Source organism: Neopsephotus bourkii, unplaced genomic scaffold (assembly GCF_033783945.1).
Source record: "Neopsephotus bourkii isolate Nb327-2 ecotype Australia unplaced genomic scaffold, CSIRO-AGI_Nbou_v1 NB_335, whole genome shotgun sequence".
NCBI classification, from domain to species: Eukaryota; Metazoa; Chordata; class Aves; order Psittaciformes; family Psittacidae; genus Neopsephotus; species Neopsephotus bourkii.
This window is the reverse complement of record NW_026900841.1, coordinates 796,380-815,876: the sequence shown is the minus strand read 5'-3', so window position 1 is coordinate 815,876 and position 19,497 is coordinate 796,380. Positions and strand designations below refer to the sequence as shown.

The 19,497-nt window shown below is 45.6% G+C and overlaps 1 protein-coding gene across 1 annotated transcript in view; it reads right to left on the bottom strand.

Moving 5' to 3' along the window:
* Nucleotides 1-10,331: 10,331 nt before the first annotated feature.
* Nucleotides 10,332-19,497, bottom strand: part of ABCA12 (ATP binding cassette subfamily A member 12) — an 87,061-nt gene continuing 77,895 nt past the window's right edge. The window contains exons 45-54 of the mRNA XM_061348135.1: nucleotides 18,178-18,446; nucleotides 17,114-17,324; nucleotides 15,446-15,555; nucleotides 14,717-14,861; nucleotides 14,438-14,572; nucleotides 13,646-13,749; nucleotides 13,309-13,401; nucleotides 12,757-12,862; nucleotides 11,944-12,081; nucleotides 10,332-10,750 (exon numbers count right to left, since the gene is read on the bottom strand). Of these exons, the coding sequence (XP_061204119.1) occupies nucleotides 10,631-10,750; nucleotides 11,944-12,081; nucleotides 12,757-12,862; nucleotides 13,309-13,401; nucleotides 13,646-13,749; nucleotides 14,438-14,572; nucleotides 14,717-14,861; nucleotides 15,446-15,555; nucleotides 17,114-17,324; nucleotides 18,178-18,446 (1,431 nt within the window). The 3' untranslated portion in view covers nucleotides 10,332-10,630. The remainder of the gene's footprint in view (nucleotides 10,751-11,943; nucleotides 12,082-12,756; nucleotides 12,863-13,308; nucleotides 13,402-13,645; nucleotides 13,750-14,437; nucleotides 14,573-14,716; nucleotides 14,862-15,445; nucleotides 15,556-17,113; nucleotides 17,325-18,177; nucleotides 18,447-19,497) is intronic.

Genomic DNA, 19,497 nt, shown 5'->3' with positions numbered 1-19,497 from the left:
AGGTTTGGGCTTGAAGTGGAAATTAAGTTTGCAACGCACAAGGCGGTGGTCTGTTTGGCATTCTGCACTAGGCATCACTCTGGTCTGGCAGACATCACGAATATTTCTCTGGCGCACTAAAACATAGTCAATAAGGTGCCAATGTTTAGATCGTGGATGCATCCAGGTTGTCTTCCAGCTGTCTTTCTGCTGGAAGATAGTGTTGGTGATGGTAAGCTGTTGCTCTGCACAGAACTCTAGCAAGAGACGACCGTTATCATTGCAGTTGCCAACACCGTGCTTGCCTAGCACTCCTTTCCAGGCTTCAAAGTTCTTTCCTACTCGGGCGTTGAAGTCACCAAGGATTATGATCTTATCTTCTATAGGAACTTTCTGAGTGAGGTGACGCAGGTCGGAGTAGAATTTTTCTTTTTCTGCAGGGTCAGCTTGCAGAGTTGGAGCATATATGCTGAAAAGAACAACGTGTTGCTTATTGTGTAGTGGAAGACGTAAGGAGATAATACGGTCGGAATGACCTATTGGCAGATTTTCAAGTTTGGAGGCTATGGAGTTCTTAATCATGAAGCCGACATGAATACCTTTGCTTAAACAAGTGAATTCCTCTAACCCCCCTGTACAACCCCCCTGTACATTGGTCAACCCTCTGCATCACAGCTAAGGCATCACTGGTGACACTAAGGGTTGTGGTGTGGTTTCCTGGCTTTGCCGAGGGGATAGTGGGGGCAGTAGACCAGAGCTCAACAGCAGCAATGGCACTGTGACACACAAGCTACAATGGGTCTGTGAAGCAGTTTGGAATCTCTGTGTCCATTGCATCCTAAGGGAAGATGCCAAGGGCAGCACATGCTCCACTGTATACATTGCTTTTTTGGGTGTCGAAAAGCTCAGGTCATTCTGGGGAGGTTTGAGTAGACTCCTCAGCTACACACAAGTTCTCAAGAGCAGGGCAGGTGCTGTGTCCGAACACCAAGATGGAAATCCCTGTGAGGTAAAGCTCCATCCCCACTGAATTCAGAAATGCTCTCTGGGGAGGGATGGGACCACCTTTCCAGCCCTGGCAGGAGCTCTACACCTAAAACACTGCATACAGTCAGACTGATGCCTCTGCTGGCCTTGATCTGGTGTATGGGTGGTGTAGCCCCATTTTAGCTCGAATAAAGTCAAATCAGGAAAAAAAAAAAAAAGGAATATATACATATATGTGTATATATATATATATATAGATATATATCAGCAAGAAGTATAGCTGGCCTTTCTGGAGAATATGAAATGTGTGGGTTATGCACCCTTAAGGTAAATCAAATTGTTCCTTCCCTTGTGCTGTAGCTTTGACTGAACCATTGCACACCCTCACATGATGAGCTCCCAGAGCATTTTCATGACTTGCTTCTGAGCGGGAGGAAACTAAGGAACAAAAACCCCAGCACATCTTTATGTGTTTACAACTAAGGGTATATACTTTTTAAATATGTAAGTTCTTTGTTCTATTCTAATCCATACTAAATCCAAATTAACATGGTAGCAGTTCCTGATGATTTATGTTGTTATAATAACTAACAGCAACTGCGTGCAGCTTAGCTGATGATTAATGATCCTTATTTAGAGTGTTTTCAGCTCAGGTCTGCAGTGTACACTTGCAAACATCAAAGGAGAGTTCAGCTTTCCTTTTCTCCTGTATTTTGAGGCCAGTGTCGTAAATCCTGTACAAGCAGCCTTGACGGCTGCATTTTAATCCACAAATAGGATGGCTATAAACTGCCAGGAGAAATGATAGCGTGACCCTAGAGCCACAGGGGCTGGTTCCCTTTGGCCTGTGGGGCACGTCTGGCTTCACAGCCTCCACAGGGAAGAGTGCCAGAACTACGATGGCAGCTGACACCATGGAACCCTCCCCTCTGAGTTGTTAGGGTCTGCTACTCTGATGGACCATGCTATAAGCACCAACCCCTGGTTATGTGCTTTGTTTTTCCTATAATCCCTCCTCTCGGTTCACTTCTGAGTAAGTGAGATAGTTTGTAAGCACCATCACAGAAAACTTTCCCTCCAGAGCCAGTGCACATCCCCTGCATTTACAGTGCTCCATCCCGCTGCCAGGACCTCCTCTTGCTCTGGCCTTGAGCCATTCAAGCCCAAAAGGTCCCTTTTTCCTGATCCACCCTGCAAACAGGCCCTTGGGGACAGGAAAGTGCTCCTGTTTTAATGAAATCAGTGCTGAGCACCTCTGAATGTCATAGCCTGGGTGGATGGAAAAACAGCTTCCCATCTTTTAAGATGATTTCAGGGAATTGTATAACCACATAGGCTGGCCTCCTGTCTTACATGAGTCAAGCCATCTCACCCCATAATTTCTGCTTGAACCAGAGCTCAAAAATGGAAGTGGGAGGGAAATAAAACACAGCAGCATTGATTTGTCAGGATAAGACTGATGAGTAACAGAAACTTAGCAGTCCTGGGATGACACCTATCTCTGTCATTTAACTAAGCATGAGAAGTGGTAGTGTATTGTTCAATGGGGCACTATATTAGCATCATATGCAAGCTGAGTTCAGGCACTGAAATCACCACATGTGGATTATTCACTGTGGAAACCTAGCCTCTGTAACATCAAGACTCTCCCAGGGAGCTGTGTAGGTTTCTTGCTCTCACAGGGCAGGGCTGAAGCCCCACTAACATTCACCCAGTAATTTCACATGGAATTATGTTGGTACATGGGATTTTTGTAACAGTGCAAAATAATGAACCCTGTCTGAAACTGCATCCTTGGGCTCTGCTGACTCCATTGTCAGTGGATGCAGGATGACAGGGACTAAGGACCTTTGAAGGTTTGAGTGCTTTTTCTTTGGGTTTGGGATTTTGCTGTTGTTGTTGCTGGGTTTTAAGGTGCTTTTCCCAATTTAAACTGAGTGATGAGAGAACAGTTCCCAAGCATCCTCCCCAAGCACAGGCTTGTACCTTAGGTGAACATACACTGTCTAGTGTTCAGCCCCCAACCTCCCACTGAAGGTCCCCATTGCTGTTACTCCCTAGTATTCCCTATTCCTGCCCAATTTCCAAAATCCCAGTTTATAACCCAACCCCGAGGAGCAGGAAGCTCCATTTAACCCAGCAACCCTCAGGCAGACAACCACGGTGGTTTATAACAAACACATAAGCTTTGCCTTTGCTGCCATCCACCAATGTATGGCAAAAGGTGTTTTAGAGGGTAAAACTAAAGCTGCTGGCTGAGTCTATGGTGAGGATGGTCAAGTGCTGAAGGTGTAGAAAGCAGTTTAAAGGAAGGGCCTCACTGCCCATGTGAGGGAGGAAGCCCATAGGGCCACTCTGGCATGTTCAAGCAGAGGGTTACTGCAGCCTGAAACATCAGCCCATGAGCAAAACTCTCCCTTTGCAGTGCTACAGTTCTCAGACAAGCTTTCATAATTTCTAGGGAGGCTCTGAAGGCTAATAAAAAAATGAATAAAGAAGTCAGCCTGAGCAATCGCTCTCTTCCTTTTCTACAGCAAGCCTCGAGCTGCCCTTGTCTGGCTGATCAGGTGCAGCTCTGATTTCCTGGGTTCCTGAAGCAGAACAGATCTGGCAGCATCGCAGCCTGCTTTGTGGTGATGGATGGGAGTGATTATAATTGTTAATCTGGTTAAGTCTATGGTCTCAACTTTGCTCATCTTACTGACATTGAAAGTATTTAAAGAAACACTTCAGGAGGTGCATATGAAGATGCACCAAACACGTGCTTCTGTGCACCTGGCATTATTGATCATGGGGCTTGATCTGCTGCAAGCTGCTGGGATCTTGCATTAAAATTGGATCCCTGGGTTATCAACACACACCAGCCCTCAGACTCGGTGGTACAATAGGCAAAGAGTCTCTCTCCTTCAGCTTTGTTTTCTTTCTTTGACAGGATTTTAAAAAGGAATCTGGGGGGAGCAAGACGTGGTCCCACAGCCTGCTGCAGTCCAGAGCAGCCTGACTATGGGCTTCAGCTGGGAATCTGATTAAGGCTGTGAGCCAAGGACTTCACTCCTGACTTGCACCAGCATCATCTGGCTGCTTTGAGGGTGTTATTACACTCAAGATTAAAGGCAGAAGGGTATTTTGACCTCACATAACTCCCCAAGATGGTTGAAGAGCACCTAGAAGTACTCTCATGTTCCCAGCATTTCCTAATGTTTGCACTGTTGGTTCTTTTTTTAATGATTTTCTTATCAAACTCAACTCCAGTGCTTTAGCTTCCAGAGTTCCTGGGAACAGGGTATGCTCAAGTCACTGCAAGAGGGAAACCTTACATGCAAAATGTATAAAACCTCTTACCTTTCAGAAGCCTCTAGATCTTAATTGCTTTCCAGCAATTATTTGTTAGACAGAAGTGCTCTTACAAAGCTGAAAATGGTTACCATATTTCTCCTCTGCCTTGCTCCTAGAGCTGGCTGAAGATAAGTAAGATGCAGCCCTTTACGGTTAAGTTACCTACCTCAGGCAAGGGCCCCAGCTCTTCCCCCCCTAGAGGAGCAGACCACCACTTGGTGATGCAGACACCCTCTGGAGCCCTCATGGATATGGGTCAGCAGACAGACTTAAGCTCTGTGCTGATGCTCCTCTCAGCATGTGTCTGAAAGTGCACTGGTGTAATTAAAGGTACTCTACTAATTGGATGTGCAAACCTAGGGGAACTCCTTTAATTGCATTTCAGTCTGGTTGGTATCATTTTAACTTAAATTCATTGCTGTCTTGCATGGGAATAACCCAACTGGGTCTGGTTATGGAGAGGCATATCATCCTCCTTCCTCCTCCCCATTACATTCTGGATGTGCTTCAATTTGTTTGGCTCTGGCTGTGAAACAGCCACCCCATGTTAAAGCAAAGGCTGTGTAAAACCCCTTCAGCTAGTAACTAGGACATAGTAGAGCACTGAGAGTTCACCTTGACCTCCTAATGGAGGTAAAAACCTCAATTATTACCCTTGGATTATATTATATTGGATTATTATACTTGGATTATATCTCATATGTGTTACCATGCCCTGAAGTTACATTCTTCTGTTTCTTTGGGGTCAGTGAAGACCTGAGCACTATGTAGCGATGCTTCATTTCTATTCAACATGCTTGTCTGTAGTGAAAGGCCCACTGCTTAAAATTCAAGAACCTCCATTAAACTGGAGGCTGGGGTAGAAGATCATGTTGCTTTGAGCCTTAAAGCTTGTATCTCCCATCACAGGGCCATTAGAATTGTTCTCCCTGTCAATGGCCTATTTCCAAAAGTCTCTTCTAGCCCCCATTAGCAAAGTAGGGGGCTGCACCTCCAGGAACCCAGCACTGTGGAAAGGTGCCTGGCTTTAAGCTTTGCTCCATAGGTTGCAAGCATAAATTGGACGTTTTCTTTACCCTGGGCTAAATGTGGCCACTGTGACTCTGCCCTTGTGCCAGCTTTCAAGTGCTGAATGATTGTACCCCGACATGGGTCAGGCCCCATATTAATGCCACTTGGGGTGGCCTTGTGTCCCTACACTGCTCTGAGCACAGGCTGCACCCTAGTGCTGCAGAGCCCATCTCATTACCAGCACTGTGTATGCAAGTAGCGTGAGGAGCAGAGCCAACAGTAAGTCAGCGCTGGCTGTGTCCCTTACTAATGTTGTTCTTACTATTTCAGTGCCATCTTCCTCATTTCCACCCTCTCCCTGAACAACTAAATTAATTAGAGTGATTTTATTTTTTTAATTTAAATACTGTCGTGGAATAATAATTCTGATGAATTCTTTTTTTTTTTTTTCGTCCTTCCCCACTGCTTCTCTTCTCTGTTGTGCTCGCTGTTAATACACTGTTGGTATTTTGTTATAGCTATGCAAGATCACAGCTGTTGTCTGCAAAAAAAGAGTAAAATCATGCTATGTGCTGTTGCCATCCAACAACCATTTTTCTTCTTCCACCAGCTCACAAAAAGTCCTTCCCCTATTAAGAGCAGGAGTATACATTTTTCTTGGCTTGTAAAAAGCTTCAGTGAAGCTGCAGCAATGTAAGGAAGCCAAAGCCCTTATGACAGGCTGGGGCTTTATCCTGAGCCTGTTACAAGGTCACATCCTTCAAATTTCTGGATCCCAGGAGTGACCCCAGACAAGCAGCAGGTCTGTGGGCATCACCTGCTCCTTTGCTTTATTGGCTGCTGGGTTATGTTTACCTGGACATGTTAATTTGACCTGGCACCATGTTTTCTGATCCAACACAGTAACCAAACCACTCCTGTGGCTCTTACAAAAGGACAAAAAAAATCTGGTTAGACCTTGGATTTGTATTTGTGGCAGTGGTCAGGGCTGAGAGAAAACACTGCTTAACACTGGACAGCTTTCCTGCCCCTGCCAGGCCTTTTCTCACCCTGCGAAGCCAGCCCACAGTGGCCATTTGCATCAAGACCAGAGCTCAGCAAGGATCAGGCTGGAGAAGCATCATGCTTCCATCGGCAGCATAAAGTGATAAATGAAGGAAAGCCAGGATGGAGATTTGAATCGTCACCTCCAAGTCTACAGCTCCAAGCACAGAACAGATTTGAATCAGTCTCACACTCCCCATAACCAATCCTGAAGTTCCTCCTTGACTCCCTGGCCCCAGACTTGTTTACAATTCTGTATACCTTGTGTCTGTGATATTTTAGAGTTGTTTTCAATAAAGCTCAGCTCAGGCCCACACAGTTCCAATTAACAGATAGGGGCAGCATGATCATGCTGGCAGGGCTGCCCCTGGCACTGCTGCTTCCTGCTGCCTCCAACAAGGGTTATTAGGGTGGCTGTAGTGCGACTGCATGAAAGAAGTGAGATGAAAAAGCTTGTTTCCGCCCACCCCAGACTGCAGTATTCATCTCTTCACTCCTGGAGAGGCGATGTGCAATGGTATGCAAAGCACTTCTCCAGGCCTTCCAGGGACACTAGGGTCAGTGTTCGCAATGATCTTCCCTCACTGCTCACACCAAGGAAAGGACCAGGATGTTGGCTGCCTGTTGTTAGAAACCAGAGTCATGGAAAGCAACAACTTCAGAGGGGATTCAAAGAGGGCCGACAATGGGAGGCACCTGCTATTACACCTGAACATCAGCAGGGTGAAGATCACTGCAAGCACTGTATGCAAATGAGTGCCTCCATCCTTTCCCTGATGTTTACAACCTGCTCATTATTTTTGAGACAGGCCAGTTTTTTTCAGAGTCAGGGCTATGTATATTTGTCCACCTCTGGAACCAGAATGAACCCTTCTATGAGAGACAAAGGGGTTAGGAATATGTGCTCACAATCCAGAAACCAACCATATCCTGGGCTGCATCCCCAGCATCCCTGTGAATAGCAGGTTGAGGGAGGGGATTCTCCCCATCTGCTGTGCTCTGCGGAGACCCCCTCTGTAGGCCTGCGTCCAGCTCTGGGGCAACAGCACAAGAGGGACGTGGAGCTGTTGGAGCAAGTCCAGAGGAGGCCATGGAGATGCTGCAAGGGCTGGAGCAGCTCTGCTCTGGAGACAGGCTGAGAGAGCTGGGCTAGTTCAGCCTGCAGAAGAGAAGGCTCCTTAAGGGGAGACCTTAGAGCAGCTCCAGTGCCTAAAGGGGCTACAGGAGGCCTGGAGAATGGATTTGGACTAGGGCCTGTAGGGACAGGACAAGGGGAATGGCTTTAACCTGCCAGAACAGGGGAGACTGAGATGAGCTCTTAGGCAGAAGCTCTTCCCTGTGAGGGTGCTGAGGCACTGGTACAGGGTGCCCAGAGAAGCTGTGGCTGCCCCATCCCTGGCAGTGTTCAAGGCCAGGTTGGACACAGGGGCTTGGAGCACCCTGCTCTAGTGGAAGGTGTCCCTGCCTGTGGCAGGGGTTGGAACTGGATGAGCTTTAAGGTCCCTTTCAACCCAAACCAGTCTGGGATTCTATGAACCCTGGAGCTGGTGTTCAGAGGCAGGACACTATTAACTTCCACGTTTTTTGCCCTGGTGTTGAGCCTGTGGTGTGTCCTATCTCCAAAAGGGACAGGTTGAATCTGAGGCTCTGCAGAGTATGGATATTTGTAACGTGGCAGAAAAGGTAATTCAGCCCCTGGTGATGCTATATACAACCTCCTTGCCAGATGCTTCAACCCCCTAAACAGTTGTAACTGCTTCTCCACAGGTTTCAGTTAAATTCCCTTAAGTCTGTAAAGTTTGACTTGTTTGGACCAATACCTACAGACTTGGTTGCAACAGCAGATGTTTTATTTTTACCTGCAAGTGAAAACGGGGAGCGTATATCATGGCCGTGACACATTTTGCATGGAGCAGATGTTTCTATTAATGCCAGAATTGGGTGGAAACTCAAATGATGGTTTTTTCCTTTTTTTTTTCCTCCTCCCAAACTCTATTTTACTCAATTAAACTGCAACTCACTGAAGTATTCCAATGAATCACTTCCTGGTTTTTTCTTTTTTGTTTGATTAGTAGGCTCTAAAGGGACAAAAGAATAGCTTTGTATCAGTCTCCCTCAATTAAATGGAAAGTACATCTGGACAGAGTCTGAAGATCCATCTTCCGCTGGCAGTTGCAAAGCCATCGACATAATAAAATAATACTCTGATTGGTATTACAAGGCTGCATTTAAATCATTGGCATTCATGCTCTGAGTCCTTTGCAGGGAGCACAAGCCTTCCATTAGAGAAAAGCATAATTTTATACTCTGATCTCTATAAGATATGCAATGAAAATGAGAAGAAAAAAAAAAGAGCTTTTGCAGAGCTGGAGACATAATAGAAGCTACAATGAATGTCTGGGCAGCTTTTTCAGTTACTTATAAACTGCAGGTGTCAAATGCATTCTGGAAAGAAGATGAATTCCAGTTTTAATTACAGTCAACAGGTTGAGGCGTAATTCAAGGCTTGATAATACCTCCAATCCATAACAAAACTCCTCCTGCTCCAGTAAGAAGCTTACACCAAGATCACGGAGAAGGCACGACCTCCTTCCAGGAGCTAAACTCTGAAATTCAGTATCCTGTTGTAAAATCCTAGACACCCTCCATATTTAAAGTACCTCTTCCTTGCGTGACTCTCTCAGCTAGCCTCAGCATCAAATGAGAACTGAGCCAGTAAAGCTGCTCTAAGGGTCAGGGTGAGAAAAATGTGTCATTGCAGCTCTCATCTAGAGTTTCCTTTGGCTCAAATTAGCTTAGGGTTAGGGTTAGGGAAAGGAAAAAAAGGAAAAAAAAGGAAAAAAGTAAAGAAGAATAAAGAAACCCTGTGGCTGGAGTTGTGTATGAGAGCACCAAGCCAAGTGCTACATGGGCCTTTCCTGGATCTTACAAAGCAGGTATAGCCTGGCTTTAGCATCAATCTCTTTTTACCAGCAGCAGTAAGTTTATTGAGCTCAAAGAGTTTAAGCTCATTATGTGCTTGAACAGCACCACATACATCAGTGCCTTACCAAAAACAGTCTGTGAGGCCTTATGCTGATACGTATAATAAGGAGTAATATTAAACTATTCTACCTATTAATGACTCTGAGGGAAAAAAGCAGGATGTGCATGCTGGTGCGCTGAACTCGGCTGCTGCTCAAAGATAGGCAGAGGTCTCATTTGTAGCCTTCAAAGGCAGAGCCTTTAAAGCAGAAGCTGATTATCCCTTGTTATGTTGGAAAACACAGCTCTAGAGTTGCAGGGGCAGCCACCGCTCGGGTGGTGAGGAGGAAGGTCACTGGAAAGAAGTCAGAGAGGCAGAGCCACCTGGGAGATGGAGCTTTTCTGAGCAAGGGAGATGCCTGTTGCTTTTACTCTGCTCAGGGAAACACAGTCTTATGAAGAAAACTTCTTCATATGAGAGGATTCAGTGAATGTATTCACTCCTCGTGCCATTCTTCTGCTGTAATGGAGAAGCCATGGACACCAGGCAAAAGGAGAAAGGCGCTGGTTGGTGGCACAATCTGCCATTGGGTACCAAGAGCTAGGAACTGCCTGGGACTGCAGCACTTGCTTGAGTTACGCAGAGCTGGAATAAACTACAGGACCAAAATAAAGTGGTGCTGACTTTTAGAATAACTCTATTTGTATTGACATAACGCACACATACAGATAAGCTTTATGTCATTACCAAAGATGGCCCCCACCAATTGCACATGCGACTCAGTACATAACACCTATGTCCTCACAACACCCCTGTGAGGTGGGGCAAGGCCGGGAACCTTGTTTCACCAGTGGGGAACCTGTCAAAACTGACCAACATGCTCATGGTCACCCAGGAAGTCTGTGGCTGAGCAACAAGTAGATTGTGGGCTTTCAGAGAGGGCAGCCATGGGGGCTGCTCTATTGTCAAACACCCCACAGTGCTGACAGCTTCCCTGCTCCATGCCATGAGCAGCAGGTGATGTCAACTAACTCCTCACAGGCATTGCAGTGATCATAAAACAGGAACTGGGAGAAGGGAGAAAGAACCAGTGGAAAGACCAATCTGATTTGTAACCAAATTCCAGTCTTAAATGCCTACCATGTTCCTAATAACAAAATAAGTGCATATCAAAAAGAAGTAGTACTTTAAGAAAATGGGACTTTTTAACCCCATCATCCCAGAATCATAGAGAACAGGGCTGGAAGAACCACAAGGGGTCATCAGGTCTTTTCCCCAGCTTCTATGATATCCTGTGGTTGGGTCCCTTCAGTAGATGGAGCTTATGGTGCTATTTTGGCTACTTGTGTCAGAGCTGCCCACTGTCGCATCAGGACCTGCATCCACACTGTCAGGATCCGCTTGATCTTTAGCAAAGTTGATGAAAACCTACAAGTTTAAAGGAAAACATTCAGTATGTGACAGCACAAAGAACTTATAATAGGAATGAATATAAAAAAGGAAGGCCTGTTCATTGGACTGTGAGTCAATGGAGAGCATGGCCAGGAATGGATTCACACTGGATTTGAGAACTGCAAAAGTTAGGCTTTTACAGGCTAATGTAAAGAAATGGCTGCATGCTCCTGTAATGCCAAACAGATACCTGGGATGCAAAGGGAGACGTTCCTGCACAAAAACTCTGTCCTGCAGCTCATGTTTCATCAGTACGAGTGAGATAATACCTGTGAGGTGGCTCATTTTGATTGCAGTGTAATACAGTTACATTATTACTTTATAAACCCATCTGTCTCCATATAATTGACAACCATGCAAGCACAACTGCATATGATATAGAAAGGTATGTATAATCACACCTAGCAGTCTTTGTTTGAAAAGTATCTAATGAATACATAAAACACTCACACCAGAACACTACCTGCCATCACATTTGCATACACCAAACTGTCCTCTCACAGAACATGACTGGGGCTTCCTGTGCTGTGCCTGCCTGTTTCTCATAGCCACTGCCCCTTACTAAAACAATACTGGGAACTCTGTTTAACCATTTGTAGGATTATAGGGCTGCAGTTTTGCCCCTGTCTCTGGGACAGACCTAAAATATCAGGTGCTGATACTCAACAGGATGATTTATTCTGGATAGTCCTTACAGCATCCATTGTTTCCTACAAGATTTTTATGCTAGTGGGAATGTTTTTTCCAAGAGAAATTGGAAGGAACTTAACCATGAAGCTGTTTGGAGTAACGCTAAATGAACTTACAACCCAAATACAAGAAAGACTGAAATCAGGCAAATTTCCAGGGGCGATGGAAAGCCTAGCACTGGACTCAGGAGTGGTCCCTAATCCTGCCTTTCACCCACACCCACAAGGCTGTTGAAACCAGTAGTGACAGAGGGAAGAACAGACCCTGTATGCTGCGGGCAGCTTTTTATGTGTGTTTTCGTGGTGCCAGCACAGGTATCTGGAGGCAGTAGTACTGATAAAATATCCTCAGGAGCAATATAGATGGAAATACCTTTCAAAATGTAGTCTATTGTGTGCAGCAGTCCATTATGTGTAACCATCAGTCTGCTCCCCTGTTAACAGTTTTAAATGGATGGCCACACATCTTTAATTCCTTACCTCTTCTAATGTTGTTTGACTCACTGAGAAGTGCCTGATATTGAAGGCCTCTTTGCTGGCTTCCAGGAGATCAAATATATTAGCTACCCCTCCTGCAGAGACTGGAACGTGATACTCCACCATGTTGAAATGCCTGTCCTGTGGGAACAGGAGTGGTGGGGTCAAGTTAAGAGGTTGCACCCAAACAGATCTGATGGAGGTCTGGCTGAGACAAGCAAAGAGGAGCTAACCATGGGAGGATGAAGGGGCAGAGGGTGTGTTCTCTCCTTCTGGCTCCCAAAGTTGAGGAATATTGTTGTCCAGTATTGACCAGTGTTTCTTCACTGGGAGTTTTTATGATGTTTGTGGCTGGAAGATGGTAACTAAGCCCCAGTGCTGGAAGCATGAGGGTAGCCATATCATTTTCCAGCTAGAAGTCTGGGTTATGGACAATGGATGGGATTTGTGACTTGGTTACACTGGTTTTACAGTTACCCAGTTACTGGCAGCACTCAACTATCTCATTACTCACTGAATATGAAGCGGGTCTCCATGCAGACCAGGCTTCAGTGAGACCATTCCTGAGGCAGAGCTGATTTATAGGATCACTGCAGCTGTATGGTTCAAGTTATTTAAGCCACCAAGGAGGCTGGGTGCTCCAGCCCTTGGACAATGCTTCTGATAGCACTGGCAAGTGTGTGTGTATGAATATCTTACTCTTAAGAGCACAGATCTATGTGCACAGTATGTTACAAGATTACTATCTTGCAAGGTGCTCTTGGTTAATTTTAAGGGATGGAGAGGACCTCTCCTAAGAGCATTTGTCCTGTTTACCTTCAGGCAGGTATTTGGAAAGTGCGACTTCATGAACTCTGTCAACATCTCAGTGCAAACTGAGTTGCTATTTAAGTGCATCTTCACAGTGAATCCTCTTCCAAACCTAGGGAAAAGAGAAAATCACAATTAATACAGTAGAAAAGAGAAACAGAAGATCCTTTGAGAGTGCTGCACAGCCTCCTTAGGGAAATCAAATCCAGGCCGAGTGCAGCTTGAATGGGGCCAGGGTTGTTAACCTGGAGAGAAACTTAGTAAGAAGCCGAGCTATTGTGATAACTAATAAAATTGAAGCTCAACCTTAACATGCATTTCACATTTTCAGGAGTGAACAGATTACTTTGGGGAGCACATCTCTGGGAAGAAAAGCTGTGAGTTAGTAGAAAGTGCATTAGTTAACACGGAATTTCTATGGTGTTGAAAGAAACTTTAACCAGAAAATGATGTTATTTTGATGCCCTGTTAACAGAGGTCTCATGTTCTGAGCCTCAAAGCTGGCAGTCAGTAACTGTTTCCTGTTCAGTGCAAGTGAAATAGGTGCATTTTACTGACCTGCTCTTGATATGCTGCAGAGAGCCAATGCACTGAAAACTGCCATTCACCATAATAGCCAGCCTGGTACAAAGGGCTTCACATTCTTCCATGCTGGAAAAACAACCAAGAAATTCTAATCAGTCATTGAGAAGGTATAAAACCCAGTTATTTTAGTGATCAGAGAACATTACCCACTAAAGTGTTGTGGGTCTCTGCAGGCACCCACATTCAGCCACATCAAACCCCCAAACTTGTAAGATCTTGGTGCCCTGAAATCAGTGGGGAGCATGAAGGAGGGGTCTCTCCATACCTTCTGCAGACACAGAAACTGGAGGCAGAGCCAAACAAGCCCTACCTGTGGGATGTGAGTATCACAGAGCATTTGTTCTGCACTTCCTCACTGATGATTTTCCAAAGGTGGCGTTTAGCATTTGGATCCATTCCAGAGCTTGGTTCATCCTATTGGGAAAGACAGGGCTGAATGTAAATTTGCACTCCCAATCTGATCTTCCTAACACTTGTGGCCTTCTGAGGTTCATCATTAGTATTATGTTTGCCAGTACTCTGGTACAGATCTGGGAGAAGGATTACCTTCAATTGCATTATGTATTTGACTGAAACATAGAATCATAAAATGGTTTGGGTTGGAAGGGACCTTAAAGCTCATCCAGTTCCAACCCCTGCCATGGGCAGGGACACCTTCCACTAGAGCAGGGTGCTCCAAGCCCCTGTGTCCAACCTGGCCTTGAACACTGCCAGGGATGGGGCAGCCACAGCTTCTCTGGGCACCCTGTACCAGTGCCTCAGCACCCTCACAGGGAAGAGCTTCTGCCTAAGAGCTCATCTCAGTCTCCCCTGTTCTGGCAGGTTAAAGCCATTCCCCTTGTCCTGTCCCTACAGGCCCTAGTCCAAATCCATTCTCCAGGCCTCCTGTAGCCCCTTTAGGCACTGGAGCTGCTCTAAGGTCTCCCCTTAAGGAGCCTTCTCTTCTGCAGGCTGAACCAGCCCAGCTCTCTCAGCCTGGCTCCAGGGCTGATCCATCCCTTGCAGCATCTGTGCCCACAGAGGTTTTGCTAGACTCTCAAAGTCTAGCCCTGCCAGCCCAATGATCTGCTCATCCTTCCTCCAACAAGACCCCATTTCTCACCAGCAGCAAAATTGATGGATTCCCAATGAGAGCCAGAGCAGTTGACAATTTTCTGTTGGTGCCATAACTGCACATAGAGGTGACTCTGTCTTTGTAGGGCATCAGATTCAGCCTGTGGAGAAGCTGGAGTACAACCTATGGGAGCAAGAGTACCTCTTTCACGCCAATGTCCAGTCATAAGTTACCACATTCATATCTATTTATTGAAAGACTAATTAATCAATGTAAAAGCTCTCAATAACTGGAAAATGCTTTAAGTCAATCCCCAGTGTTACTCACTCCTTTGATATCTCTCTCTGGGATGCCATGGAGCCTAGCATAGTAATACATGTGTTCTTCCACAGTCAGCAAGTCATCCAAAGCATCTTCTTGAGGACAGTAGCCAAAGAGTGACCAGTGTGCCTCACTAATGTCATTCAAGGACCTGTGTAAGGAAATTGGCAAGTCATTTTAAACACACTGAATTGCCAATGCACTCTAGAATCAGACAGGAGAGAGAAAAACCCTTTATTCTGATTCCTACTCCCTTCCCCAGCCCTTGAAGGAAAATGCTATGAATTTGCAGATCTTCAACTTTTAGGCCCTCAGTTCCACAAGGAATTGTGGATGTCTGTTAGACATGATGTCTAGTACATAGCTCTCCAATTCCCAGCACTTCAGATGGCACAGCTACCACCAATTCTGTTGTAGAGCATTTTGAGATGAAGTCCTACTGGTCTCCAGATACTAGCTCAGAAGTGGGATCACACTCATCTGAGGATCTGAGTCTGATCCTATTTGCAATGGAACGAAGTGGAAGAAACACCACTGAGAACAGCAGAGGTACAATAGCCAAATGCAGACCCCGAGGGAAGCAACCACATCATCTTCAAAGAATCAAGTTCCCTGCATTATTTATTTGTGCTCTGTTTTGAATGTTTTGTTTCAGACTTTTACATTTCTTTTCTTTTGCCATCCATCCTTAAAAACTGGATCACACGCCTTCCCCAGAAACCACATCCTCCGTACCCAGAATGATCCTGGACCCGCAGCCTTCCACTGGATGCTCCAATATCACCTGTCAGCATCTTAAAGATGGTTGTCTTGCCAGCTCCATTCACACCAAGCAAGCCAAAGCACTGGGATGAGGGAGAGAAAAGTAGAAATGAAACCACACTGCATTTATAATGCAGAAATACTGCTCTGAGATGAGTGCTTAGTGCATCTTGTCTCTTCTTTACCCTGGACCCTTGAGCAAGATGAACTGCAGGAGAGGTAGAGGTACCCAGAGCACATGAATGTTATAATGGAGGTTGGTTGTGGTGCAGTATACTACAGCTTACATTAGGACCAATTGTTTAATACGGTGAAGAATCACAGATGTATCTCTAAGAGAGTCATTCCTTTCACTGCAAGATACATTTCTGCAGTGAGCTCATCCGACAGGCCAAATTCTCATCATCTCATTTGTGCAAAGCCTTCCATTGACAAGAACAGAGCTATTCATAGGAATGAGGTGAGTGAGGTTTGTGCTGACATTCATAAAACCTTAATGCAACACAAGATTTTTGTCAAATAATCTCCCTAATGCACTACATTAATAAGATTAAGAACTGGCTTCCTGTACTGCAGTTCAGTTTCTCATGTGAAAATCTATGTTTTATTGCTAAGGTTGGAGATATACAGTTGTGTGCTGCATAAGCAATCACCATTGTGCTGATAATTACTGTTATTTTCATGTCATTAGTGCAGACCAGATGATATGAAAACCCTCATGTGCTGGGCTCACTGCAGATGCACAGCATCAGTCCAAGGCTCTTCCCCACCTTGGGGTCCATGCAGGGACAGTATCTGTGCATAGTCTGCAGTGCAGGGCCACAGCCTCTGATTGACCCATGGGGATTGGCACCCTAAACCCCACCAGCATCAGGGTGACTTTTGCAAGAAGGAAAAAATCCTCTGCCAGAAAGATGAGCACCACAGTCTCCACGGCTGTCCTCCTGCCCAGCATCCTGTGTCCTTTCATCTCAGTGGGATCCAGGTAATTAAAATAAATCAGGTACCAAGGATTAACTCCAAGCTTCCCAACAACAGCCTGAGGTAGAATCTGGTCTCCACTTTCCTCTGGATCTCAAAAGTGCTCTGTGTGCTTCCTTCTTTTCTCATGAGTCAGAACTGCACTGATATGGGCAAAGAATGTTTTTTCTTTAAAGTCCTGATTCATGGAAATGGGTGTTCAGCTGAAGTGTTTTGTCTTTCCCTGATGGGAAAATACAAGCAGATAACCCTGACTCACTGTCTCACATGCAGTTTAGATGAATAATTGCACCTGGACAAATTCTGCTGCCTTCATTTACCATATGCTAATTCCCAGTGACGCCCCAGGCTGTGTTAGGTGCTGTGCAAACAGCAAGCAAACACTTTCCTCTGAATACAGCTCTATCACTGTCCCACCCACTTTTTGTCTTTCTGGGGCCTTCATACTGTTACTCATGTCTCAGAGTCACCAGGAGCCTTTCAGCACTACTGTAACCTCAAGAATCCATGAAGAAGGAAGAGGTCAGAGCAGAACAAAGCATTATAGTTGTGCTGGGACAGCAGCAAGGACAAGGTCAGAAGATGACTGTGGGACTGTGGATGTGTTCCAGTTTCCCTCCTCAGGGTGGAAGATGCAAGCAGCCTTTTCCCCTTGCTTACCTCCCCAGCAGGAATGCCAAGGCTGATGTTTTTCACAGCCGTGATGCGCTTGTGAGGAAGGTGGTAAATCTTTGTGAGGTTCTGGAGCTGCACCACATCAAAGTCAGCTTTGCCAGACTCCACCCGGTTCCTCTCTGCCTGGACATCCCCGTCCTCTTCGGCTGCAGGTGGCAGAAGTGATGCTTTGCCATGTACTCTGTCAAACAGGAACCTATGGCAAGGGAAGAGAGGGGACCTTACCCTCTGCAAGCAGACAGCAATAGGCCTATGTGCTTGGGATAGATACTAAGGTCCTGTGAGATCCTAGAGCATGTAAAAAAATACTCAGACATGCAGACAGTTTCTATTCTCTCTTGGTATTTGCTCCATCAAGGGAATTAAAACCACCAGAATTCATTTTCATCCCACTTTTATTCTCTTTCTCAGCAAATACTCTGGATGGAGCACACCCTGCCTTGTGGACACACTCAATGCAGGTGACAAGACTGTTTTCATTCCTGCCTGTGTGCACCCAAGCCAGAGGTTCTAACAGAGCTGGTTGTCAATGGACTGACTGCTCCTACACAACTCCAGGTCTGAATCTGCTCCCACAAGTGCAGCTTGGCTTTCCTAAGGGAAACCAAATGCAGGAGATGGTCTCAGTCCTCTTGAGGCTTTTGGGAATCTTGCAAAGGAATTCCCACAAAGCCACTTAAAACAGGCTAAGCCTCAACATTCAGGACGGTGGGTAGAAAGTGCCTAATGTTGAGTCAAGCCAGGGATGTGCCAAATGTTTGCCTCTCTTCCCCATCAGAACATCTGCCCACCAAATCCAGAGCCCTGAAGCAAGGGCTGTAGTCTAAGCCAGGAAGGACTACCAAGAGACTCCAGTAACCTACACCTCTATTAGTTAATACACTAATTATTGTAGGTGCTGGGACTGCTGCCAGAGAAAACTTGCTCCATGTTTGCAAAGCGTCTTGGAAATTTATGGGCTCTGTAATTGACAATGATGGTGTGAGAGCCCAGAATTAAACCACTCAGTGCCGGCTTGGTCTGTTTTCAAGACTCCAGATGTTACTTACTCTAGTATGTTGTTCCAGAGCCTCTGAATCATCCTGTCATGGACTGTAAGACGAATGGCAAAAAACACAGTGCCCTGAATAAACATGGCGAACAGCTTGGATGTGGTCTTGTCCAGCTCGAAGGTTTTGTCAGGGTAGTCTACTCCATAGGCTTTTAAGAAGCCTAGCAGTGCCTGATCCTGCGATAGTTCAATCAAGCCATAGCCAAAGCAAAATTGTGGGAACAGCAGGAACACATGCCTCAAGTTTTCAGCGAGATCATGCAAGCCCTGAAAACAACAACAAAAAGCAGCACAGTCAGTCACTGCTTTTATTCTTGGAATAAATTCATAGGTTTTACCGTGGGATTGAAGTGTAACAATTACATTGGGATTTGCTTGCGTCTCAGAGCAGAGATAACTTGAGAGCAAAGAGCTCTGGAGACAGCTCGTTTCACAGGCACAAGGTCAGAAAAGTCAACAGGCAGCTTTGAGGTTGTGATCACCCATAGTAAACAGCAGCCAGTTCCCTGCAGACTCCCTCACTGCTGCTCCAGCTGCTCACCTTATGCATGCAGCAGCCCCATACCCACACATTAACCAGAGATGAATCCTGCCACTGAGCTGCACTGTGCCTCCTAAAACCACACAGCTGCCATAGCAGCCTACTCCCCTGGAGCACTGTGCTAGCTACTTCCCTTGGACAAGCATCTCCATAAAACACAAGATTTGTCTTTCATAGACATAGAAGGGCTTTTCTAGCTGATTAATGGCAAAACAGCCCAGTGCACAGCCTCACACTTATGAACCCTCGTACACAAAGATTTGGTGCGTTTTGGTGCAGAAGAAAGCATTAGCTCACACAGCAAAGAGGAGAGGCAGTAAATTAGCATGGAAAGAAACTGACTCCCTGCCACTGAGGCACAGAGGGCTAAAAGATGATCAGAATTGCACATCCCTGAAATCCAGAAGGTTGCTGAAGAAGAACTGTCCAGCTAGAGAGGAAAATCAACCCAGCTATTGTTTCACAAAGTGACTGCCCTTCATAAAAAAATAACTCTAAATGTAAGGTGTACATTGTATCACAGTGATTCCCAGGGATATTGCAGTTTAAAAGAAGGCTTTACTTTAGGGAATCATCACTGCCTCAGAATCATTTGTCATCCTTGCAGGGAGAAGACGATTGCATTACAGATGTAGATGACAGACAGCTAGTGGTGGGCTTAATGCAGCACATCAGACTCAGGGCCATGACATTTAGTTGTCACTCTCCACAGTTCGTGCTGCAAGAAGTTCTTCCCTGTGAGGGTGCTGAGGCGCTGGCACAGGGTGCCCAGAGAAG